Raw genomic sequence first — 27,954 nt, forward strand, 5'->3', positions numbered from 1 at the left:
CTAACTCAAATTCCAATTCCAGTTCTGAAAAGGACAGCTCTTTCAAAAACACATGCTGATGGACCAAACGGACTCCTTCTGTACTGTCGAACCTGGTCCAACAATGTTTCCTTCACAGTATCATTCACCTGGTTTAGAATCCCAGCTGCAGCAGAGAGTTAGTTGCAAGAAAAAGACCTTCCAGACTTTTAGATGTTTCATTATGGCTCAGTGGTCAGCACTGCTGCCTCACAGCACTAGGGACCCAGATTCAATTCCAGCCTCAGGCAACTGTCTGTGTGGAGTTTGCACATTCTCCCCGTGTCTGCGTGGGTTTCCTGTGGGTGCTCCAGGTTCCTCCCACAATCCAACGATGTGCAGGTTAGCTGAATTGTCCATGCTAAATTACTCACAGTGTTCAGGGATGTGTAGGTTGGTTGCATTAGTAAATGTAGGGGAATGGATCTGGGTGGGTTACTCTTCGGAGGGTCAGTGTGGACTTGTTGAGCCAAAGGGCCTGTTTCCACACTGTAGTGATTCTATGATTCAATTGCAATTCAGAAACAGAGAAACTTTCCTCCTGCATGATATCCCAGGAGGTTGAGGATAACAGTTATTTCATACAGTGGCCATAGGTTGGTTCAATCCAAGGCTATTCGTCATTGACGACATTGCACACTCTCTGAAGGCCCATGCTGTGTAATTCTGACCAACTGCAATCCACACTGTACGAGACTGGCAGCCCCATGGAAACAGTTGTTCCCTTGGCAACAGTTGCTGTCTGAAGGAGATTAGTGTCGCTCACTTTCCTGATCTGATTGTATTGTTCTCACTTGCTGCATCACGTTGCAAATTTAAACTGGGGCTCTACCTGCATTTCCCGTGCTATCTGAGGCAGTCACTTAATTTCTACTGTGTATTCGTTCTTTTGTAACGTGGGGACGCTCCTGAGGTGTAGCTCAAAAGAGTCCAATTGGGAGATGCAGAACTACTGCGGTCTGTAATGCAGACACAGCTGCCTCAGAGTCTGGTGGAAGGAGGAGTCACAGCTGAAAGAATGTAATGACATCATCTCTCATGCTGAACGATTAAGAAGCAAATTCTTTGATTCAGCAGCATTATTTCCACAAAGAATGACATTCCCTCGGCAGGAGGGGCACACTGAGTCTTATTTCACTGACATCCAAAGCTTCTCGACTGATTCCCAGCAATTTGGATTTCCTCTGTGCGGGCCGTATTTATGAAGTAACAACTTGCATTTATGTGACGCCGTTAACAGATTTTTAACAATGAGCTGTACAGGTGTTACAGCAATAGGTGAACAAGCTGCTGATTTAAACCCTATCTTCAAAGGAGGAGAGAGAAGTAGGACGTTAGGAAATGAACTGCTGAACATAGGGCCTGGATAACTCCAGACGTGACTGATATTGATAGAATGAAGACAAATGGGAAGCTAAGCAGCCAGAACTTCAGGAACATAAAAATTTCAGGGACGGGAAAGGATGCAGCCATGCAGGGGATTGAATACAGGGATAAGAACGAAGACTGATCTTCCCCATTCATATTTCATTAAGAACTGAAATTTGATTTGGTTTGATTTATTACTGTCACATATACCTGCGTACAGTGAAACATTTTGTCTTTTATGCAGTACAGTCAGATCCCATGCAAAATGTGTAAAGAGCGAGGAATGCAAAGTTACAGCTGCAGACAAGGTGCTCAAAGAGCGAGGTCAACATTAAATTTGAAATTGGAGAGGTCCATTCAGAAGTCGAATAACAATGGGGAGGAAGCTGGGGATGAAGAAATTCACAGCTGGATTTTCACTGGGAGAGGCTATGAACCAGTTCACAAGTGAAAGTTTCACCAAAGACTAAGAGATGCTAGAAACCACATAGATTACCTATGGTTGAAGCAACTTCTTTCAAATGGAACGATGTCAACTTGTCTAATGATAGTATGACTGGCCGTCTGTGTACATTGTATAGAGACAGTGTCTGCTGTCTTTGAGTATAGGTGCTGGGAAGTCATGTTGAGGTTATACAGGACATTGGTAAAGCCTCTTATTTTTTTTTAAAAAAGAGATGTACAGCATGGAAACAGACCCTTCGGTCCAACCTGTCCATGCTGACCAGATATCCCAACCCAATCTAGTCCCACCTGCCAGCACCCGGCCCATATCCCTCCAAACCCTTCCTATTCATATACCCATCCAAATGCCTTTTAAATGTTGCAATTGTACCAGCCTCCACCACTTCCTCTGGCAGCTTATTCCATACAAGTACCACCTTCTGTGTGAAAAAGTTGCCCCTTGGTCTCTTTTATATCTTTCCCCTCTCACCCTAAACCTATGTCCTCTAGTCCTGGACTCCCCCACCCCAGGAAAAAGACTTTGCCTTTTTATCCTATCCATGCCCCTCATAATTTTGTAAACCTCCATAAGGCTACCCCTCAGCCTCCAACGCTCCAGGGAAAACAGCCCCAGCCTGTTCAGCCTCTCCCTACAGCTCAAATCCTCCAACCTGGCAACATCCTTGTAAATCTTTTCTGAACTCTTTCAAGTTTCACAACATCTTTCCGATAGGAAGGAGACCAGAATTGCACACAATATTCCAACAGTGGCCTAACCAATGCCCTGTACAGCCGCAACATGACCTCCCAACTACTGTACTCAATACTCTGACCAATAAACGAAAGCATACCAAACGCCTTCTTCACTATCCTATCTATCTGTGACTCCACTTTCAAGGTCACCTAGTTATAGGAAGGATATTATCAAGCTGGAGAGGGTTCAGAAGAGATTTACCAGGGTGTTGTTGGACATGGAGTGCTTGAGTTATAAAGAAAGGTTGGATAGGCTGGGACATGTTTCACTGGAGCATAGGACAGTGAGAGGAGACCTCATTGAAGCTTATAAAATCACCAGGGGTATAGATAGGGTTAATGGTAAGTGTCTTTTCCCTCGGGTGGGGGATTTCAGGATTAGGGGGCACATAACTAAGGGGAGAGAAGAGAAATTTTAAAAGACCCATGAGGGACAAATCTTTTACACAGAGGGTAATTCGTGTGTGGAATGAACTTCCTGAGGAAGTGGAGGATGTGGGTACAATTACAATGTTTACAAAGTGTTTGGATAAGTACATGAATAGGGAAGATTTGGAGCCAGGAGCAGGCATATAGGACTAGTTGAGTTTGGGATTATGTCCGACATGTATGGTGCTGGAAAAGCACAGCAGTTCAGGCAGCATCCGAGGAGCAGGAAAAATCAACATTTTGGACATAAGCCCTTCATCAGGAATCAGGCTTATGGGCGAAACTTTGATTCTCCTGCTCCTCAGATGCTGCTGCCTGACCTGCTGTGCTTTTCCTGCACCCCACTCTCGACTCTGATCTCCAGCTTCTGCAGTCCTCACTTTCTCCTATTATGTTCGGCATGGACTGGTTGGACCGAAGGGTCTGTTCCCGTGCTGCATGACTCGGTGGCTCTATGAGTCTTTCATGCTGCTTCTGTCCAGTAGCAACACTCACCACCAATAGGGATGCTATCTTCAAGCTAGAAAGATATTCTGCCTTTTGTGCAAATAGTAATGTGTTACATAAATTTTAGTGCTGGTTTGGTGGTCGGTATATAACTCCAGGGAAAACAGCCCCAGCCTGTTCAGCCTCTCCCTACAGCTCAAATCCTCCAACCTGGCAACATCTTTGTAAATCTTTTCTGAACCCTCTGCATGAAAAGATTTCCCCCGAGGTCCCTTTTAAATCTTTCCCCTCTCACCTTCAACCTATGCCCTCTAGGTTTGGACTCCCCCACCCCAGGGAAAAGACCTTGTCTATCTATCCTATCCATGCCCCTCATAATTTTATAAACCTCTGTAAAGTCACCCTTCAGCCTCTGACGCTCCAGGAAAAACAGCCCCAGCCTGTTCAGCCTCTCGTGTTAGCTCAAACCCTCTCATCCAGGCAACATCCTTGCAAATTGTTCTGAACCCTTTCAAGTTTCATAACATCCTTCCTATAGAATAGTTTGGGAATTGCCTAGAAATGTGGTAGAAACAACCTGAATGGAGGCATTCGTGAGGATATTGGATGAAATGGTGGTACATGGAGGGAAAGGGAAGGTATTGGAAGGTGATAGCAGAACAGATGTAGGTACGATGAACTAAATGGCCGCCATCCATTCTATGTCAGTTCTGCAATTAGCTGTAATACTGGCAAGCCCCTGTCCCTCCTAACCCCTTACTTTCATGTGTCATAAGGTTTATCTGTTTCTTTTTCTGGCCAATAGTCCTGAGATTTACCAGTTCATTTTAAGCTGTTGATCAGCTTTTGCTGATCTTCTAGGTTGGCTCACATGAATGTGTCAGAAGACAAAGCAGCTATTAACAAACTGCTTCAAACTGCAGCCAACTGCATGACGAAAAGGAATCGCTCTCCAAACTCTGCATTCAGCAGTCTTAAATCATTGCTGCTAATGCCTCTTCGCAGGTTAGCGTCACCGGGTAATGCATAAATTTTTATCTCAAGTAATCATCAGTCCTACACATTACCAGCTGGTTGAGAGAAAGAAATGTCTGAACAGCAGTGAGAATAATTACGTGCTGAACTGTGATTCATAAAACAATTTATAAACATGTTCAAGTTGCTGCAAACTGAATTGCCATTGACACAGTAATTCTCTGGAAGGTGAGAAGATTCATGTTGCTGCTATTCATCTTTTAGCATCACATCAAAGCACAGCACAGGAGGTCAATCGGCCCATCGTGTCCCTGCTAGCTGTTTGCAAAAGCTACGCAACTAAACCTACTCGCAGCTCTTTCCATATCGCCCTTCAAATTATACCTTTTCAAGTATCTACCTCATTCTCATTTATAAGTTACTATGGAGGCTGCTTCTGCCACACTTTCACACACTGCGATCCACATCATAACAACTCACCACACAAAAAAATCTTCTCATCTCCTCCCTGAAGTTTTCGCCAACTATCTGTACTGTGATGATGAACGTGCTTGTCAACAGTTTCTGCCAACTCTATTGACATCCTATACAAATTTGACCTGTTCTGCAGTGCACTTTTTCTCTTTCCCACATTTGCACTAGTCTTCGCCCATTCCCTCACACATCTCCTTAGAGTATTGGTTCCCAGCAAGGCTCATGTTCCAAGGGTCCCATACCAACCGAGAGGTCATGCAGTGGGTGTAAGTTTCAACAGTGAGTGTAATGGGGGTTGGCATTTTAATCAGGCCTCTGGCCTACTTTATCAAATAACTTCCCTCCATCTTAAAATCAGAAGGATGGATGTTCGCTGATGATCGGGCAATATCCAGCACTAATTGTGACTCCTCAGATAACAAAGCAGCCTTTGTCCACACGTAGCGAGGCCTGGATGATATCCAGGCTTGGACTGTTCAGTGCCAAACAACATAAACGCAACACAAGCACTCGGCAAAATACATCTCCAATTAGAGAGAATCTAACTATCGTTCCTTGACATTCAATTGCATTACCATCACTGAATCCTCCACCAGCAACATCCTGAGGGGTGCTACTGGCCAGAAACTGAACTGGGCTAGCTATATAAATATTCTCCACAACCACCTGCTGAAGGAGCAGTGCTCTGAAAGCTATTCCTTCCAAATAAACCTATTGGACTATAACCTGGGGTTGTGTGATTTTTAACTATATAAATACTGTGACTGCTGCAAGGGCAGACCAGGAAACTAGAAATCCTGTAGTGAGTGATAACCCCCTGACTTTCAAAGCCTGCCCACACAAGTCAGGAATGTGATGGAATACCCCCAACTTGCCTGGACGACTGTAACTCCAGCAACACTCGAGAAGCTTGGCACCATGCAAGACAAAGCACCTTATCCACCATACCTCCAACATTCAATCCCCCACCCTGTTATCAATGCACAGTGGCAATAGTGTTTACCATCCACAAGATTCACTGCAATAGATCACCAAGGTTCTTTTAACAGCACCGTGCAACCCCGCATCTGGAAGGACAAGGGCAGGAGATACATGTGAACTTGCAGGTTCCCCTTCAAGCCATTCACCATCCTGATTTGAAACTATTTTGCTGCTCCTTCAGTGTTACCATGTTTACATTCTGGAACTTCCATCCTAACTGCATTGTGGGCGTCTCTATACCCCAAGGACTGCAGTGGTTCAAGAGCATCTCGCCACCAACCTCCCCAGAGCAACCAATAATCGGTGTAAGGAATAAGTGCTAGCGACATCTACATTCCATTAATGTTTTTTTTAAAGAAAGTAAGGAATTCAGCATGTAATGTCCAAGTCACCTTATTTAATCAAGGGTCTTTTTTTTAAAAGCAACGTCAAGATGAAAGACCCTGGAGACCTTACGACAAAATGAAAACACTTCTTAACTGCCAAATGACACTGTTAAAAGTATAACTTCCAATGAAATTAACATAAAATACAGGATTACGCATTTGCACCAAAAAAAAGTAGAAAATGGATCTAACTCTTAATTATCACATTTATTTTGATGTTTTCTTCGTAAGTTTGTTAGTAAATTCATCTTGAATACAGTTTTTATTTTAAACATATAGAATTAAGTTTTTTTCTGCTTATGGATTCTTATGATTTAAAATCCTGCTAATAGCACATTCAGAAAAGTTACCATTTCAGCTCCATTAGAAATGATAACAGTGAAACCTGTTGCTTGAGTCAAGGATTATCCATAACCATGGTGGAGGTGTTGCACTCAACAAGGTTTATTTAGAACATGGTGTTTTCCATTAAAATATTCATTTGGAACTGTAAAGTACAGCACAACAATTAACCTTCCATTTCCACAATATAAACACGGCAATTATTTTTCTTGATTTAAATTTTTCAAAGGTTTTTTTGTTCCCCCAGGTGAATGCGGTCTAACGGGGACAGTTCGGGAGCTGGAAATGTGAAGTGAACAAGCCTGATGTGGCTCCAGAGTTGCAGACTGCAGACCCCGAACCTGGCCAATGGATGGCATGGTCTCCAGTTCCGGAGTAAAGGATAGGGGTGAGGGTCAAGAGCACCAAGTTGAAGGCACACAGAGCTTTCAGAGACCTAAAGGACTGAAGAAGGTGATTGTGACGGAAAGGGACAACTTGATTGGAGCACAAGGATGAACATTTTGTTTGTTGTTTTCTTTTCTCTAAAGCCAGGAGCTTGGGGGTGAAGGAGGAGCCCTCTGGTTGCAGCAATACCAGGGTGAGCCAGACACGGCTCCACCCTCAAGTCTGGGGTCTCCCAGTGAGCAAGGAGCAGGAACTGGGATGACTCATCCCATCCAGGATCACAGGCTAGACTGAGGCTGCAGGTCCGCTACTAGGCCAGGGAATTTGAAGGAGGAGAAAGACAGAGCTGAAAATGTGTTGCTGGAAAAGCGCAGCTTATGCCCGAAACGTCGAATTTCCTGCTCCTTGGATGCTGCGCTTTTCCAGCAACACATTTTCAGCTCTGATCTCTAGCATCTGCAGATCTCACTTTCTCCTCGGAGGAGAAAGACAGCCTTGGCTTGGCGTGGTGGTCTCCCTGTGTGGTGCTCTCCCAGTGTGGCGGTCTCTCTGTGCGGTGGTCTCCCTGTGCAGTGGTCTCCCTGTGCAGTGGTCTCCCTATGTGGCGGCCTCCCTGTGCGGTGCTCTCCCTGTGCGGTGCTCTCCCTGTGCGGTGCTCTCCCTGTGCGGTGCTCTCCCTGTGCAGTGCTCTCCCTGTGTAGCGTTCTCCCTGTGCTGGGCTCTCCCTGTGCGGTGCTCTCCCTGTGTGGCGTTCTCCCTGTGCGGTGCTCTCCCTGTGTGGCGGTCTCCCTGTGTGGCGGTCTCCCTGTGCAGTGGTCTCCCTGTGTGGCACTCTCCCTGTGTGGCACTCTCCCTGTGTGGCACTCTCCCTGTGTGGCACTCTCCCTGTGTGGTGGAGAGCCCCAGATAGGGTGCAGAAAGATTCAGGACCAAGGTGCTTGCTGAATTCAAGTAAAGACCAGTTTTAGAGCAATGAGCATCCTGAAACCTATGTGCAGGGGTTTGTGTTAAACCCCAATGTACCGCACTGCACCTTTACAGTGGGGGTGCAGACTTAAAGCTGGTAAGAATTTCAACTTGTTACCCAACAAACATGAAAACTGGGCCATTTATTTGGGAATAGACATCAGTTTGGAAATAGGATAAAGTGAGGACTGCAGATGCTGGAGTTCAGAGTCACGAGTGTGAAGCTGGAAAAACACAGCAGGTCAGGCAGCATCCGAGGAATAGGAGAATCAACGTTTCAGGCATAAGCCCTACATCAGGGAGTTGGTGGGCTTGTAGTAGATATCTGTGATTAGTCACTTGCTGGAGATGGTGATGGAGAGGTCCAGGAAGGGAAGAGAGATGTCCGAGATGGTCCACGTGAATTTGAGGTCAGGGTGGAAGGTGTTAGTAAAGTTGATGAACTGTTTAACCTCCTCGTGGGAGCATGGGGCAGGGTCATTGATGTAGTGAAGTTTGGGAATGCCAGTTTTTACTGCAGTTCGCAAGAGGAATACTGATTCCATGGAACCACAGGGAGAACAGGGTGGTGTATTTTGTCTTCATTGTTCGGATTAAGTTGCCAAAATTCCCATCAAGACAGACAATATTTATTTATGGTCATGTTATGCAAAAGAAACATCAACTTGAAGCCACGCTCCCACAAACAGTAGATCATGGATGATAATGTTTGGGTGATAACTTCCAACATGGTTAAAAGAGTCCTCATGAGGATAGAGCAATGTTAGAGGGTGAAAAGTCATTGAATCTACTCACCCCTCAGTCTGCATATGAGATAAGAACAGTAGCCTTGTAAAACAAGGGGGATACGGTGGCATTGTTGCAATGTCACTTGACAAGAAACCCAGATCCAGGCTAATCAACTGAGACAATGGGTTCAACTGCATTGCCTATTAGACACAGGAGCAAACGAGTTCATTCAGTCCATTGTGTTGGTCTGTTCTACAATGAGATTGTGACTGACCTGATGATCCTCAACTCCACATCCCTCCCCTTTCCCCATAGCTCTTGATTCGCTACCCTCCCCCCTCCCCAGTTAAACATCTGTATATCTCAGCCTTGAATATACTTAATGATCCGGCCTTGACAGAATCCACAGATTCACTACACTCCGAGAGAAGGAATTTTTCTCAATTTCTGTCTCAAATGTCTGTCCAAGAATCTCCCGCAAAAGGAAACTATCTCTCCACATCTACGCCAACAAGCTCCCGAAGAGTTTAAATCATGTCATCTCTCATTCTTTTAAAACCCACCGAGTATAACCCAAACCTTCTCAACCTGTACTTGTAAGAAAATCCCTCCATTCCCAGTATCGGCCGAGTGAACCTTTTCTGGAACCTCCAATGTCAGCATTATCGTTCCTTCGGGAAGGGGACCAAAATTGTTCATGGTATTCCAGCTGTGGTCTGAGTAGTTTTACTGTTTTAACAAGAATTTCCTACTTACATGATCTATTCTATTATGGGACTCACAAATCCGTCTGTGCTGCAGTTTCTGTCGTCTCCCTTCCATTTAAACGGGATTTGTTTCTTCTGTTCTTTCAGCCAAAATGCATAACCTCAGATTATATTGCATCCACCAAGTTTCTGCCCATTCCCTTAACCTGTCTCTGTCTCACTGAAGACTCTATGTATCATCCATTCCCCTCACATTCCCACCTGATTTTGTGTCACCTGCAAATTCCGCAGAAGTACATTCATGCCCGTCATCCAAATTATTAATATACATTGTAAATGATTACAGCTCTAACGCTGATCCCTCTGGCACTCTGCGAAAAGAGTTGTCACCCTTAAAATGCTCCCCTTCTACCTCTGTATTCTATACTCTGTCATTTTCGCCACCTACAGTCAGACTCCACCACCAGAGATATATTTCCCTCCCCACCTCTATCTGCATTCTGCAGAGACCATTCCCTCTGCAACTCCCTCATTAGGTCCATAGCCCCAACAACCCACCCTTCATTCCCAACATCTTCCATTGCCACCATAACAGGTGTAAAACATGTGCTCACACCTCCCCCCTTACCTCCGTCCAAGGCCCCAAAGGATCCTTCCACATCAGGCAGAGATTTGCCTCTATATCCAAACACCTTATCAACTATGTCCGTTGCTCTCAATGTGATCTCCTCTACATTGGGGAGACAAGACGCCTACTCGCGGATTACTTCAGGGAACATCTCTGGGACACACGCACCAAAAAAACCCCACCGTCCTTTGGCCGACCACTTCAACTCTCCCCTCCCACTCCGCCAAGGTCATGCAAATCCTGGGCCTCTTCCACTGCCAAATCCAAGCCACCTGATGCCTAGAGGAAGAACTCCAACCACATGGCATTAACATCAATTTCACCAGTTTCCTCATCTCCCCCCCACCAACTTATCCCAAATCCAACCCTCCAACTCAGCATCGCCCTCTTGAACTGTCTTACCTGACTATCTTCCTTGCCACCTATCCACTCCACTCTCTCCTCTGACCTATCACAACCACCTCCAACCTGCATTTACCTATCATCTTTTCCACTATCTTCCCTCCCAGCCCCTTCCCATCCACCCACCTATTTATGTCTCAGCCCCCTTCCCCCGTCTCACATTCCTGATGAACGGCTTATGCCCGAAACGTCGATATTCCTGTTCCTGGGATGCTGCCTGACCTGCTGTGCTTTTCCAGTGCCACACGTTTTGACCTTGATGTCCACCATCTGCAGCCCTCACTTTCTGTTTCTTAGTTAGTCAAACTTCTATCAATCATTATGTATGAGTTATACAACCATAGGCTCTTATCTTATTAAACTGCAGTTGTCAGAACTGATCAAGCACCTTTTGAAATCCATATATATTTAGTTAATTGTTTCATTTCACAGAATCCCTACAGTATGGAAGCAGGCCATTCAGCCCATCAAGTCCACACCAACCCCTTCAAGGGGCATTTTACCCAGCCCCACTATTCCTGTAACCCCACATTTCCTCATGGCTAATTCCATCCGGCCTGCACATCCCTGGAAACTATGGGGCAATGTAGCATGGCCAATCCAGCAAACGTGTACATCTTTGGACCATGGGAGAAAACCAGAGCATCTGAAGGAAATCCAGGCAGACAATGTGCAGACTCCACACAGTCACCCCAATGGAATTGAACCCATGTCCAGAGCACTGTGAGGCAGCAGTGCTAACCACTGAGCCACCATGTCACCTCATTGATCCTGCTTGTTATTGCCTCACAGAATTCTAATGAATTTGACACAAATAATTTCCCATTCTTGAAGCCATACTAACTCTGCTGATTATATATGTCTAAATGCTCAGCTATTACATTCTTCATCATAGACTCTAACACCTTGCCAGTGACAAATATTAAACTAACTGGCTTTTTGTGACAGTTTTTTTGTTTCCTTCCCTTTTTGAATAAGGGCATTCTGATGGTGACCAGGAAACCATTCATGGTTGTCATAACTAAACCATCTGATTCATAAATGTCCTTTAGGGAAGGAAATCTGCCTACATTTGATTCTAGACTCTGAGTAATGTGGTTAACTCTTATCTACCATCTGAGATGACTTAGAAAGCCATGGGATGGGTCACAAATTCCAGTAACTTCAACATCCCTTGGAAGAATAAAGCCGAAAAGTTAAGTACCTTTGGTCCAAAGCTTTTCGGCAAGGACCGCTTCAACGGTCACTGGATTACCAAATAGACTAATTACAGCACCTCCTTCCAAACTCGAAAGAAGGCTGTTCTCTGGCCAATGTCACTGTCTCAGGTTTGCTGCTGTGCCCCGTGATGCACAGCGTGAGCTGGAAGAACAACACCCTGTTCTCCCCTTGGGGACCCTGCAGCCATCCCGACTCAATATCAAGCTCAATAACTTTAGGGCATGGACTCCCCTATGTCCTCACCCACACCCCACACATCAGTCAAAAAGTGTGGTGCTGGAAAAACACAGCTGGTCAGGCAGCATCCGGGAAGCAGGAGAGTCGACGTTTCAAGTATGACAGCTTATGCTTGAAACATCTCCTGCTCCTCGGATTTTGCCTGACTGGCTGAGCTTTTCCAGCACCACACTTTTCGACTCTGATCTTCAGCATCTGCAATCCCCATTACCCCACCCACCAGGCCTTGTGATCACACAGTCTGCCATTACACATAATACATTGTTAGTCGCTAACAGTCTCCATCAACAGCTATTCACCCTCTTAGCCAGACTGTTACCCACTTCTTTGTCTGTCCAACTCTCTCATTGGGCTCTATCCCCATCTATTGTTTACTCCTTACCCCCTCCCCCACCCTATCTTCTGCATAAAAAATGATATTTTCCTAGCGACCATCAGTTCTGAGAAAGAGTCACCAGACCTGAAATGTTAACTCTGATTTCTCTTCACTGATGCTGCCAGACCTGCTGAGATTTTCCAGCAACTTCTCTTTCTGTTTCAAAAGGCAAATACATTCAGGAGCCCGTATTGAAGAGAAGATGAGTCCCTCAACATCACCCACTTTAGCAAAGCCGTGAAAAAGGGATTTCACACGATGAGCACCACAACCTTTGATGGAATTGTTGTGCGCTTTTGCAAGCAGGGTTTCTGGTTTGTTTAAAAAACATAGTGAAGGGACATTCATCATGCTCAACACTCAAGCTAATGTGGGTGGCACGGTGGCACAGTGGTTAGCACTGCTGCCTCACAGCGCCTGAGACCCGGGTTCAATTCCTGACTCAGGCGACTGACTGTGCGGAGTTTGCACGTTCTCCCCGTGTCTGCGTGGGTTTCCTCCGGGTGCTCCGGTTTCCTCCCACAGTCCAAAGATGTGCGGGTCAGGTGAATTGGCCAAGCTAAATTGCCCATAGTGTTAGGTAAGGGGTAAATGTAGGGGTGGGTGGGTTTCGCTTCGGCGGGTCGGTGTGGGCTTGTTGGGCCGAAGGGCCTGTTTCCACACTGTAAATCTAATCTAATCTAAGATTAACCGATATTAGAAAGCAATCCTTATTCCTGACCTCCCGCACTTACAAAGACCACCTGATCCCAGGACTCTTTCCAAAATCGTTTAGAATAAATTGAAATGATAATTTCAATGCTTTCTTGTCTCACCGTGACTCACGAACTATGGGAAAGTAATTGACATTTAAAGATTTATCTCAGGAGCTCAGAATTAGCGCTGCAGCTAATTTTCTTTTGTGAAACGCTGTATTCCCACAGGACATAAATAGACATAAAGCAGCATTGTTCAATTAGAGTGTTTCACAATTATCACTAAACAACACACTCCCTTCAACACAGCAACAGGCCATTACCGGTGCACATAGAGCACATCACTTATCCAATCAGATTTGTAGCTGGGAAATTTCTATCCAGCACAGTGGATGGGTGAGGGCCACCCTTGGAGATGCAATAGGTTCTGGAAGGTTTGTGAGTCTCACCAACAGCATGTTGCCCTGGAGCAGCTCCCAAAGCAAATGGCCTCTTTAGCATTGCACTAGTGATATGTTCGGACATCACCTTATTGAAATATGCAAGATTCGGAGGATTTTGATTTTATTTTAATGCCCATCCCGAATTGCTCTGGTGAGCTGGAGGATGTGTGTTCTGGCAGGATGATGTGGGATGGAGGGGGGTTCTAATACAACAGCACATGGTTTCGACACAGCATCGAGGTGAGGAGACATTTTTCTCTCAGAAATTTGTTCCTCAGAAAACAGTGGAGCCCAAGTCCTTGAGTGCATTCAAGACTGAGTCAGATGTATTTTTAATGAGAAAGAATATTGAACAGTCAGGAAAAGTGAGGTTACGGCCACACTAAAAGCAGCCGAGATCTTACTGAATGGCAGAGTAAGTTCAAGGGGCGGAATGGTCTACTGCTATTCCAAGTTTTTGTCATCTTATATCCTTATTTCATGAGTTTTCTCTCTTTATTTTCTATAAATAATGCTCAAAGTTGGCAACTCATATTCCACACATCACACTTTACTTCTCTACACAAAATAACTTTAACGTTAAGTGGGAAGGCAATGGCGATTATCGCAGGACTGTTAATGCAGTAGACCAAGGTAGGGTCCTGGGGGAACTTGGGTTCAAATCCCACTACATCAGAGGGTGGAATGTGAATAATCTGTAATACATACTCTACTGATGACCATGGAACGATTGCCGAATGCTGGAAAAACCCATTTGGTTCACTATTGTCCTTTAGGAAAGGAAATTGTCCAGACTGTTGACTCTTAACTGTAATAACTGCTGGCCTAACCAGGGACAACCTCGTCCCATTAATAAACTTTAATGTAAGGCGAAGTGCTTGAGGCAACATCTCCGGGACACCCGCACCAATCAACCCCACCGCCCCACGGCCAAACATTTCAACTCCCCCTCCCACTCTGCCGAGGACATGCAAGTCCTGGGCCTCCTCCACCGCCGCTCCCTCACCACCCGACACCTGGAGGGAGAACGCCTCATCTTCCACCTCGGCACACCTCAACCTCAGGGCATCAATGTTGACTTCACCAGTTTCCTCATTTCCCCAACACCCCAACTCACCCCAGTTCCAACCTGCCAGCTCAGCACCATCCTCATGACCTGACCTGTCCTACCTACCAATCTTCCTTCCCACCTATCTGCTCTACCCTCCTATCACCGTCATCCCCACCTCCATTCACCTATTGCACTCTCAGCCACCTTCTCTCCCCAGCCCTACCCCCCTCCCATTTAACTCTCCACCCCACAGACTCCCTGCCTCTATTCCTGATGAAGTGCTTTTGCCTGAAACATTGGTTTTCCTGCTCCTCGGATGCTGCCCGACCTGCTCTGCTTTTCCAGTGCCACTCTAATCTTGAATTTTAAAACAAGTCAAGCGGGATTAAATTGAATAGCTTCAAAAATACCCCCATTGATAAAACACAGGCAGCAGGTCAACTTTGAGTTGCCTGTTTAGATACACAAAGTTTCATGTACAACTAGTGCAAAAGGTCTTGCTTCTGAGCTGCACTCACCAAGAGGGGCCCTGGATAGTAACTTCTAATGTCACTGAGAGCTAGCTGTACCTCACTGGGGTGTTGCGTCCAAAGTGGATGAAGAGCTGGGAGTTATTCAGAAAGGGAGCACTCCGAGAGAATAATGCTGAAACTGCATTAGAGGACAACATTTGGTTTCTCAGGTTTCGGATACTGTGTTTGTCGTTTTTTTCAGAAAAAGTAGGAAGGAGAAGTGTCCTGAGAGCACAGGGAAAAAGAAAATGGCTTTCCACAAACAGAATCGAATTTTAATGAGCTCTGATAACTATGGGATTAGAATTTAGAAATCAACTTGTCAAGACTTGGATGCTGTACCCCAAGTGTTAAATGACCAGGCACAATTTCAAGGTCACTTAAAATGTCTCCAGGTGACTTATGCTAGCAATACCAGCCTCCGTCACTGCTAACTGTACCTTTGCAAAACTACCAACACTCTTTCATAACCCACCAATCCCAACACTCATCCACCATCAAACCCCATCACCCACCAACTAGCCACATTGTACACCCCTTTATATCTGACCCTTTAACTCCCCACTCACTCACCGACACTTCCCTCATCCCCAATTGCTCACTGGTTTACATTCATTTACAACATAGGCATGTTTTCATTGATAACTCAGGTTGAAATGTTTAATTTGGAGGGGGCTTCCCCTTTTCTACACTGTGCCGCGTAAAATTCTGTGATGTTTAGCGACCGAGGGAATGGAAAGCATGGCACTGTTGATGAACAGAGAACCAGGGGCAAAGTAACTGTTCTCCTCACTAGGGTCAGTCCTGTGAGGACAGCCCTGGTCAGAAAGGAACTGTTTAGGAAAGCTGCTCATTTCCTTTTTCTCCAGCTGCTCATTGTGCCATTGGTGTGGAGGGCTGTCCCGTCAGGCAATTCATGTGTTATCTTAATTTTTTGTGTGTGTGTGCGCGCGTGTATGTGTGAGTGTGTGTGTGCGTATGCGTATATGTGGGAGGTGTGTGCGCGCGCGTATGTGTGAGAGGTATGTTTGTGCGTGCGTGTTGTGTTTGTGCGCGTGTGTGCATCTGGGTGTGGTGAGTGAGTTTGTGTGTGGGGTGGTGTTTTGTGCGTGTTTCTGTGTGTTCGTGTTTGTGTATGTGTGTGTGTTGCGTGTGCGTCTCTGTGACTGTGCACGTGTGTGATGTTTGCGTGTGCGGTGTGTGTGCATGACTGTGTGGTGTTTGTGTGTGAGTGCGTGCATGTGTGTGGTGTTGCCGTGTGTGTGGTGCATGTACATCTGAGTGGTGTTTTTGTGTGAGTGCATGCATGTGTGTGGTGTTTGTGTGTGTGTGTGGTGTTTTTGTGAGAGCATGCACGTGCGTGATGTTTTTGTGTGTGTGTTGCTTTTGTGTGAATGCGTGCATGTGTGTGCTGTTTGTATGCGTGTGTGTGGTGCATGTACATCTGTGTGTGGTGTTTTTGTGTGAGTGCATGCATGTGTGTGGTGTTTTTGTGTGAGTGCATGCATGGGTGTGGTGTTTGTGTGTGTCAGTGTGTGGTATTTGTGTGTCTGGGTGTGATGAGTGAGTTTGTGGGGTGGTGTTTTGTGTGTGTGTGTTTCTGTGTGTTCATGTGTGTGTGTGTATGGCAGGGTGTGTTTGTGTGTGTGTGTGTTGTGTTTGTATGTGTGTGTGGTGTTTGTGTGTCTATGTGGGGTGGTGTTTTGTCTGTGTGTTCATGTGTGTATGGGTGGTGTTTTGTGTGTTCGTGTGTGCACATGCATATGTACATGTAGATGTGTGCATGGTAATCTTTGTTGCTAATAGAGATGACACAGCAGTATGAAGACAATATGACAGCTACCAGGAATTTGGACCTGAACCTTCATCACTCTCTTCCTTTGGTCACACACCAGCCAGACATTAAGGGAATGGAAACCTGTTTGATTCAGGGACATGGGAGTGTTGGATGTGCAATGCGTGTGCAATCAACTGCAGTCTTGAGCAGCTTTCAAGCCAAATAGGGTTGAGGGCCCAGTTCACCTGCTGATTTTACTTAGAGAATTCAATCAAGTGAGCTCTCATTCGACAGAGAACTTCACCGACCTGCTTTTCATGGGGAGCGGCGTAGACTAGTCCAGCGTTGAGAGTCATAGTGTCATACAGCACAGAAACAGATGCTTCAGTCCAACCTGCCCATGCTGACCAAGTTTCCCAAACTAAACTAGTTCCGTTTGGCCCATATATTTCTAGCTGAAAATGTGTTGCTGGAAAAGCGCAGCAGGTCAGGCAGTATCCAAGGAGCAGGAGAATCGACGTTTCGGGCATCAGCCCTTCATTCCTGAAGATGGGCTTATGCCCGAAACGTCGAATCTCCTGTTCCTTGGATGCTGTCTGACCTGCTGCGCTTTTCCAGCAACACATTTTCAGCTCTGATCTCCAGCATCTGCAGACCTCACTTTCTCCCCATATATTTCTAGACCTTTCTTATTCATGTATCTATTCAAATGCCTTTAAAATGTTGTATCTGTACCTGCATCTACCACTTCCACTGGCTGTTCATTCCACAGATGAACCACCTTCTGTGTAAAAACGTTGTTCTGCAGATCCCTTTTAACTCTTCCTCCTCTCAACTTAAAATTATGGCCTCTAGTTTTGAATGCCTGTATCCTAAGGAAAAGGCCTTTGCCATTCACTTTTTCTATGTCCCTGTTGATTTACAAGCCTCTGTAAGCTCACCCCTCAATCTCCTATGTTCCTTTTAACCCAAACCCTACGGTCCCACTAACATTCTGGTAAATCTTTCTGTACCCTCTCCAATTTAATAATATCTATCCTATAGCAGGACAAACAGAACTGTACTCCAAAAGTGGTCTCATCAACATCCTTAACAACCTCAACACGATGTCCCAACTCCTGGACACAATGGTCTGTGAAATGAAGTAAAGAATATCTTGTTTTCTTAACCCCCCTTCCTGATGAAGGGCTTCTGCTCAAAACGTCGATTTTCCTGCTCCTCGGATGCTGCCTGACCTGCTGTGCTTTTCCAGCACCACTCTAATCTTCAGTATCTGCAGTACCCACTTTTGCCTTCTTAACCACCCTGCCTACCTGTAGTGCAACTTTCAATGAACTACATACCTGAACCCTTCAGTCTCTCTAATTTCCTTAGGGAAAGACCACCACTGCTTCTCCCAATCCTGCACCATTCATGATTAGGTTAGATTCCCTACAGTGTGAAATTTGGCCCAACAAGTCAACTCCGATCCTCTGAAGAGTAACCCACCCAGACCCATCCCCCACATTTACCCCTGACTAATGCACCTAACACTATGGACAATTTAGCACGACCAATTCGCCTGACCTGCACATCTTTGGATTGCAAGGTTTGTGAAGGTTTGTAGCTCAGGTTGAGGTTTAGGGTGTAGGTTTGCTCACTGAGCTGTAGGTTTGATATCCGTCTTTGAATTGTCGGAGGAAACCGGAGTACCTGCAGGAAACCCACACGGACATGGGAGAATGTGTAAACTCCACACAGACAGTCACCCGAGGCTGGAATTCCGGGTCCCTGGCGCAGTGAGGCAGCAATGCTAACCCCTGAGCCACCGTACTCATGAGTGCACCAACGTCTGGGAGTAACTGGCTTGTGCACAAGCTGAGGAACCAGCAAGGAATCCTTTAGCTCCTGGCACACCATTCCTTCGACTACAGATTGGAAGAGCTCTGGGAAGTATAAACATGTAAGAGATCATAGCAACCTGCAACTAACCGCAGATGATCCCTTTAAATTGGGGGGGGAGAGGGCCTTCCTTCATTTTGAGATGAATTCACCTGTATGTTTTAGAGAGGGCACTATCTGTGCTTCAGAAAAGTATCAGTGGCAAGAAACAAGCACTTTTGTTGGAAACATCCAACATTCTAACCAAGACTGTATCCAGCAATGACACACAGGCTGGATCAATTATATGGAGGTGTCTTATACAAGATAATGACTCTGAAGGGGTTAATATTCATGGTATTTTGGTTTCACCCACTCTACCAATGACACACAGTCTGTGGTTGGGCACAAGAAATGCTACTTCAGCTTTCAGAGGAAGCAGGTGTACTCACTCATGAAGGTCTGAGGCCCGACAAAATGTGCTTATTGCACTTATGCAACGTAGTCCCCAAAGGGCGTATTAAGTACATATAAATCCGACAAAGTCCTGATCTCCACAGCGCACACAAAACTGATGCTACCCCGCCCAATGTGATCATATTGCTTGCTGTATTGTTGCAGAGTCAAAACCCTGCATTTCCCCATTGAAATACACTGGGACAGGATCGTCACAGTGTCAGCTGTACAAGATCTCCTGAAGTACATTGAGGGGGTGGACAATGAGTACCAATGAGATCCGCAAGCCCAAAACAAATTTAAAGCATTTTTTTTTAAAACGGTCCTCAACAATTGCCAAAATGCCAAAGTAACTCCCATGAATTAGCTAACACTGGAACAACTAATGAATCCAGATATCGGGGTGAAATAACTATCCAAGGGCTTTTTCTATTCCAGATTTACCTCAGGGTTAGCAGATTGCACACAACAAAGTATTAAGGTGAGAAAGAAATTCAATTGTGCTCTACATGGGCGGCACGGTGGCTCAGTGGTTAGCACTGCTGCCTCACAGCACCAGGGACCAAGGTTTGATTCCAGCCTCGGGCAGCTGTCTGTGTGGAGTTTGCACATTGCCCTCGTGTCTGCATGGATTCCTCCGGGTGCTCCGGATTCCTCCCATAGTCCAAAGATGTGCAGGCCAGGTGAATTGGCCGTACTGAATTACACCATAGTGCTAGGTGCATTAGTAGTGTTCATGGGTCTGGGTGGGTTACTCTTCAGAGGGTCGCTGTGGACTTGTTGGGCTGAAGGGCCTAGTTCTACACTGGAGGTAATCTAATCATTAGTTACCTTTGCCCTGCTGGGAGAAGCTAGGGTTCACAAGGGCTCACACTTGACAGTCAAACTTGACTTGAACAGTAACTAATTCTGAGTTAGACCTGCATCCCCCCACAATAACCTCACCAAGATGTGGTTCTGGAATGGTAGGTAAAGGGAGTCTCTGAGGCAGGCATCCAGAAATCAACCCTCTCCTGTCCTGTAAATTACCTCAAACAGACCACCCTCTGTGGCATTACCCTCCACCTGCATCTATCTATTACTTTCCCAGCTACCTTCCTCCCAGCCACACCCCCATCCTCCTGCATGCCTTCCCGACAGTTCTGATGAAGGGCTTATGCCCGAAATGTTGATTCTTCTGCTCCTTGGATGTGGTCTGACCTGCTGTGCTTTTCCAGTACCACACTTCCCAACTCTTCTTTTGTATAATGCCTTTCACAACCACAGGATGACCCAAAGCAATTTGTAGCCAATGACTTAGTTGGTGAAGTGTTGTCACTGTTGGAAAAACAGTTGCCAATTTGCATGCAGCATATTCTTGCAACTAACAATAAGATAGACGGCCAGGGGGTCTATTTTAAGTTGAGGAGTAAATCTTGACTAGGGTAAAAATGAGATGAAAAGGTCATAGCCCTTGCTGCATGTCTGCAATGGATAGAGGTGAGCATACCAATTATTTACTCTGGAGCTTTAGAAAAACCAAGAGGTTCATATATGGGTCTGGATCCATTCACTGTATGGCTAATAATAAAAAGGTCTTTACAATTCACTACTCACCATATTGACTGCATCTTGATCGAAAGGGTTGTATTCAACATTCTGGGGATAGTGAGCTAAAACTTTGGACTTGAACGTTCTCCTCAATGGGCTTTGATCAAAGTTTTCTCCTAAGAGATGAAAAGAGAGAATTAAATCATGTAGTTACGACCATGGAACTTCAACAAATGGCTCTCCAACTCATTGTCGAAAGATAGTGAACGTTGAAAAGATAGTTTAGCAACTTACCTCATTGAGAGAATATCTTTCAAAAACTTGCATTACCAACATCTGGCTTTTATAAAGATTTAAAAAATCCATGCAACAGCACTCAGAAAGGTCTCAGGATTTGCAGACACCACATCACCTCCTGCTAAATAGCGCAGGATAGTGCCTAATTTCACCACACTCACCAGAACCGACCCTTAATAAGGTGTTGCTACTTCTTCCTCCCCAAGCAGTACCAGCCAAACTCAAGGAATGGGAAATGATAATATATCAACTCGGTTCCCAACACTTATGATACAGTTCTTGTCTCCATGTTACAGAACGGTACTGGGAATGTTGCATAATAAAAATGCAAGGCTGATACCAGAACTGAGATATCATCAGAAGAGATTAGGATCCTCCACTGAAGAGATGCGATTGAGGTCTTTTACGAATTTGGAAGGGTTAACACAGACAAGGTGCTTTCATGACTGGGGAGATCTAGACTGTGGGCCAGAGGTACAAGATAATCATGAATAAATCCAAAGGGGAATTTAGTGTAAACACTCGAGCGCAGAGGCTGGTGTTAATGCAGAGTTTGCTAACTGAAGGAGTATTGGAGATGGACAGTGTGAGTGCGTCTACGGGAACCTAGAAAAACACAGATGGGAGAAAGGAATAGAAGGACATGTTAATAGAGTGAGATGAGGAGATTCATTTGGGGCATGAACACCACCATTGAACAGTGGAGCTGAATGGCCTATTTCTGTGCTGCCAAATTCTATATTGAAGGGACCCTTACAGACGGCCATCCTTGCAAGAATATTCCAGCATATCAGGCGTCAAACTGAATTGTGCAGTCCAACTTCTCACAGACCGCTCTCAGGCTTAGTTACTGCAAGTGGTTCTTGGGTCCTGAGGGGGGAAGGAGGGGAGCAAACAGATAATGGGATTGGGTTCCTGTTCGACACACTGAAAAAATGTATCCTGATGGAAGCTGGGTGACAATCGCAAGCTGCAGGTGAGGCCCGTCATAGCTAAATTTCTCACATCGAAACCAGTGGCAACTTGGACGATAAAGAATCAGAAATATGTATAATAAGCTCTAAAAATCATACATCAATGACCCAGGCAGAGAAGGGGAGAAAAAAAAACATTAAACATCCCCAAACTGGTCAAAAACAGGCACAGATTATTTCAACATCACTGCAAATTTAGGAAAGGCATTAATCACAATATGAACACTTGTAAATAGAAATACTTAAGCCAACAGTTGAAAGGAGCTTCAATTTTATTGTGTTTCTTACCCATTTTTAAATCTTTTCAGGATATTATGAGTTAGAATTAATGATTGGCAGGAACAGCCTAATTTGTTTAAATTAATAGTAAAACAAGGCAAGTCAGCAGGGTTAGAAGTCATGCAATGAGACATGGCAGCCCTCTCTCGAGCCCAGAGGGTCAGAGGTCTCTGTTTAGCTATCCCTGCCAGTTATCCTGAAAGGAGTTCTGGGTCACCACCACCACCACCACCACCACCACCACCACCACAGAAAAGGAAAACAACGAGTGTCTCTGAAGAGAGGCCCATCACCAACACCAGTAAACTAATACAAGACGTCAACCCCCAAATTTTACTCAAGCCAGCAAAGGTCTCCGTGGTTTGTTGAGGATTATTTGAAGGGAAGCTGGAATGGATAAGTGAAGGATCATTAGTTTGGAAGACAGTGCTAGCCTAGTTGAGCGAGAGAAAAACATTCCACAGTCGCTGCCAATCAACTGCAGCAGCTGCATCCCAATAAAACCCAGAATCCTGCTCAGGCTGGAATGATGGGTCAGCTGGGATGACAGCAGAATTTCCAGAATTCAGGAAAGCAGAGGGTGATGCACTCGCAGAGCAAACAGAAAGGTGAGAGAGATCTTGCATGTTTTCCACTGTTTACCTGAAGCTTTGTTTGGACATGGAGTGTCTTGTCTCCTGCTATATCGCTTTGCTTCTAGCCACTGGCATAGTGCTATACAACACAAATAAAAGAGACAAAACGGTGGGTGAAAATAAATGCAAATGTGAAAAAAAAATTGCTTCGAAAGGTGGTTAGGAACATTAAACTGTTAAGAAAGACACAACAAGTATACACAGACCGTTTTAAACACACAATAAAATGCACAACACAAAGACAGCAGCTCAGCTCATTACTCCATCAGAATTCTCTCCCATCCCAACATCTGGTTTAAGGATTAATAAGTGCCTTCCACTACCATTCTTTTAAGCAGTGCTTTTTTGTTATTGCTTTACCAGTAAAAAAATCTACATTTATCGATACTAAATCAGTTCTGTCCAGTTTTTACATACCAACACGGGAATTTGACATTACCTGCAGTTGCAGACACCAAAGGCATTTCTTACTCATGCAGGACGCTATTTACATACATTGAGGCAATGAGAGGGTCTGATCATTGAACAGACCCTCATTTTACTTCAGCAGTGGTCTTTCTCCACTGTGCCTTGACGGCAGCTTGCCCCAAGCTTTAGCGTGTCCATTAGCACGTAGTCCTGAAGCTTCGAACATGCCAGTTTGCAGCATTCGGCCGAGCTTAACTCCTTGCCCTGGAAGACCAACATGTTTCTGGCAGACCAAAGAACATCTTTCACCGAGTTGATGGTCCTCCAGGCACAGTCGATGTTTGTCTCGGTGTGCATCATGGAGAACAGCCCATACAGCACAGAGTCCTGTGTCACGGAGCTGCTTGGGATGAACCTTGACAAAAACCACTACATGTCTCTCCAGACCTTCTTAACAAAGACACGTTGCAGCAGATGAGTCACAGTCTCCTCCCTACCCCCACCACTTCAAACGTTCCTTTGAGTAGTGCCAATAGTCACAAGGCAGGTCAGCAGGGTTAAAAGACATGCAGTGAGACATGGCAGCCCTCTCCCGAGCACAGAGGGTCAGAAGTCTCTATTTAGCTGTCCCTACCAGTTATCCTGAAGGGAGTACAGTAGAAACAAGTTCTGGGTGACTACCACCACCACCACAGAAAAGGAAAACAACGAGTATCTCAGAAGAGAAGACCATCACCAACATCTGGTACAAATCTAACTCTACATGTAAAGATCCCCAATCAATTGTCAATCCTGGTGCCAGCTTCAGCTGGTGGTGAGGGTGAGGGTGGGGTGCAATATGGGTTCATTTTTAAACTGTAACCATCTTCATGGCTCCTGATCGATTAACCTGGATGCCAAAACAAGCTAAGCCAACTAGCTGCACAATTGTGTTGCCAACTGTGATGCATCAAGGGGGAGTCCAGAACTAGACAGGATAGGTTTAGGGTGAGAGGGTTAAAATTTAAAAGGGACCTAAGGGGCACCTTATTCACATAGAGGATGGTGTCAGAATGGAATGAGCTGCCGGAGGAAGTGATGGAGGCTGCTACAATTACAACATGTTTAAGTCATCTGGATGAGTACATGAATAGGGAAGGTTTAGAGAGATAAGGGTGAAGTAGTGGCAAATAGGACTAGATTAGGTTAGGATATCTGGTCACATGGACAAGTTAGACCAAATGATCTGTTTCTGTGTTGTATATCTCTATGACTCTATCTGCAGGTTAGGTGGATTGGCCATGGGAAACGCTGGGTTACGGGGGGGGGGGGGCAGGGTAGGTGAGATGCTGTTCAAAGGATCAATGTGGACTCGATGGATTGAATGGCCTGCTTCCACACTGCACAGGATTCCATGATTCTACATTCTAACAGGGTCTGATCAAGATTACTACTCCCCCACCCATTGATAAATGGATCCAATCACTCACATTTCAAAACAGGTGGGAGGTACAATTGAGTAATTCAAAATCAAACTGACAAGATGTCTGATTAAAAGGAGATGGGTTACTCAGAGATTGTGATCAATGTTAACATGATTTGGAGATGCCGGTGTTGGACTGGGGTGTACAAAGTTAAAAATCACATAACACCAGGTTATAGTCCAACAGGTTTAATTGGAAGCACACTAGCTTTCGGAGCGACGCTCCTTCATCAGGTGATTGTGGAGGGCTCGATCGTAACAGAATTGATAGCAAACATTTGCAGTGTGATGTAACTGAAATTATACATTGAAAAATTGATTGTCTGTTAAGCCTTTCATCTGTTAGAATACAGTGATAGTTTCACTTCTTTCATGCGTAAATCACAAAACCCTTTTTTTTAAAGTTGCATTCTCAGGTTAGCTGCTAACAATGGTGATAAATAGACAATATGTTGAAGATGTTAGCCCCCTATGTTCTCTGTCTATGACCTGATGTTTAGATTGATTCTAATCTAAAAAGTGAGATAAGAGTTTTACATAAATTCATGCAGTTTTTGAGCTCAGAGTTCTACATGAATGTATGGAGTTTTTCAGCAAAGTGCAATGTAACTCTGCTGGTTTGATGACAATGGTGTGATTGGTTTTGAGAGCCTGGATGGCATTGCGTTGTGAATGGGTGATGTTTTGCTCTACCTTGTGGGTACGGCTGATGAATCTGGCATGAATCAGCCCGCTGCCCTGGGCTTGACATGTATGCTCAAACAGTCAGGAAATATATAAATACCAGATTCATCAGTCGGGACCTTGGGTTCATGTCACATTACCATTGCACCACACACACACACACACACACACTTGCAGAGTTACATTGCACTTTGCTGAAAAACTCCATACATTCATGTAGAACTCTGAGCTCAAAAACTGCATGAATTTATGTAAAACTCTTATCTCACTTTTTAGATTAGAATCAATCTAAACATCAGGTCATAGACAGAGAACACAGGGGGCTAACACCTTCAACATATTGTCTAGCTATCACCATTGTTAACAGCTAACCTGAGAATGCAACTTTTAAAAAAAGGGTTTTGTGATTTACACATGAAAGAAGTGAAACTATCACTGTATTCTAACAGATGAAAGGCTTAACAGACAATCAATTTTTCAATGTATAATTTCAGTTACATCACACTGCAAATGTTGGCTATAAATTCTGTGTTACGATCGAGCCCTCCACAATCACCTGATGAAGGAGCGTTGCTCCGAAAGCTAGTGTGCTTCCAATTAAATCTGTTGGACTATAACTGGTGTTGTGTCATTTTTAACAATGTTATTATAAGGGAACTGCAGTCCATCTCCTCTTTGAGCTTTGCCAGTAATGAAGATCAGTCAGAAATAAGGAGTTTTGTTTTCTAACCACGTATCTTCAAATGACTGCAAACTCCAACTGAGAAATGATTCCTGGCTTCTCTTTTCCCCACACACTTCTTGTTTCTCTTAGCAAGCCAATAACACTCTTCCTTCCTCCCAATGTACCTGAAATCTTTAGTTGCTAGGAGACAGCTCTGCCAATCAACAACAGCAGCCGACTTTTGACAAAACCCAATGAATGCCTCTGTTCAGACCATTGCAATGATCTCACCGTCAAGCTCGTTCTATCCCAGTGCCACAAAACCGGGAAACTATGTACATCTCTCAACCTTCTCCTTTTAGCTGCAGACTGTTCAAACCCACAATTTAATCACTATTTCCAGATTTACTTCTCAGTCCATTTATTACTTGATCTTTCATCTTATTCAGAAAAATACAAAATCTATGTTGGTGCCTAAAACTCTGTGTAGCACCAGGAACAATTCAACTGGACACAACTGCAAGAAATTATCAATTCTCAACATTGCCAGGCATATGTTCCCGTGAGTTAAAAGGTACAGCAACCGGCTCCAACATTGTGTCGGCGTCCAGGCTGACACAGATTTAGAGAGTGTATGGACAGGTCCAGGCAATGAGCCATGCTATTTGACTACACTTCTGTCTTCTACGGTTAAGCCCACATCTTAGAGGGAACATGTGGTACACACTGTCAGACCTTCCATGACCGGTGGGTGCACTGGGGACGGAGGTGGATCATCTACCTCCCCAGCCTTTTCAAAATGACTCCTCCGCACCATTTTGTGAGCTTCATTTGTGATTTGGAGTTTACTACTACAATGCCCTTCAGTGCTGCCAATTCTAATATTTGTCTCGTTTGGACAATCAGATGTTATTTAAAATAGCAGAATCGTATCATGGTTACAGCTATTATCAATACAATGCCAATCGGCCTGTCAAATCTGTGCTGGTTTTCAGCATACTCATTCAGTTTGTCCCATGTACACAGATATTAATCCAATTCCCTTGAGAACCATGATTAAATCCACTTCCATCTTACTCTCAGACAGTGCATGACAGATTCTAACCACGTTCTGACTTTTTTTTCCACTCATTCACAGGTTAAGGGCATGGCTGGCCAGCATTTATTGGGGTCCCTAATTACCCATACAGCAGTTAAGAGTCAACCACATTGCTGAGAGTCCGGAGTCACATAGGATGGCAGACTTCCATTCCCGAAAGGGGATCAGTGAACGAGGTTGGTTTTCCAACACTCAACAATGGATTCACGGTCGTTGTCAGATTCTTAATTCCAGATTTTTTTTTATTGTGATCAATTCCCATCATCTGGTGTGGTTGGATTCAAATCCACATTCCCAGAACATTATCTGGGTCTCTGGATAAACAGTCCAGTGATAATACCACGAAGCCATCTCCTCCCCTCAAAGTGTTCATGCCATTTTTGCCACACTCGTTAAATCAATGCACTCTGGTTGTGAACACTTCTGCCAAAGGGAACAGTTTCTCTCTATGCAGGCCCCTCACGATGCTAAATAGCTCGGACCAATCTCCTCTCAACCATTCCCATTTGGCTTCTTCGAGTGTGTCTCACCATCAAATACCTAGGTCGAGGGAGGGAATGATGGGAAACACTTATCACTCTCACTTTCAGCTGGAAATTTGCCTGCTTGCAGCCTTTGTATCAAGCCATCTGTGACCAGTTCAGGGTGGCATGCTACAGAAAGGAAATATTAGCCATGGAATGGAGTTCAATGAAACACTGACCAACATCAGACTAGGACTTAAAGGGTTAAAGTGTGACATAATATGTTATGTGGACTTTTATTCCCTTTATAAAAAAGGGAAAAAGACTGACCTAATTGAAGTGTTTAAAATTAAAATGATTTGCAAGACAATTCCCTCTTGTGAAGGAATCAGGA

General features: G+C 44.8%; 1 protein-coding gene across 2 annotated transcripts in view; it reads right to left on the reverse strand.

The window, feature by feature from the left end:
• Positions 1-27,954, reverse strand: part of LOC132825007 (DENN domain-containing protein 5B-like) — a 299,001-nt gene that overhangs the window by 155,326 nt on the left and 115,721 nt on the right. The window contains exons 2-3 of one of the 2 annotated variants that reach the window (XM_060839997.1): positions 22,787-22,858; positions 20,661-20,770 (exon numbers count right to left, since the gene is read on the reverse strand). In XM_060839997.1, the coding sequence (XP_060695980.1) occupies positions 20,661-20,770; positions 22,787-22,858 (182 nt within the window). The remainder of the gene's footprint in view (positions 1-20,660; positions 20,771-22,786; positions 22,859-27,954) is intronic. The other variant, XM_060839998.1, reaches the window with a different exon arrangement.

Source organism: Hemiscyllium ocellatum, chromosome 19 (genome assembly GCF_020745735.1).
Source record: "Hemiscyllium ocellatum isolate sHemOce1 chromosome 19, sHemOce1.pat.X.cur, whole genome shotgun sequence".
NCBI lineage: Eukaryota > Metazoa > Chordata > Chondrichthyes > Orectolobiformes > Hemiscylliidae > Hemiscyllium > Hemiscyllium ocellatum.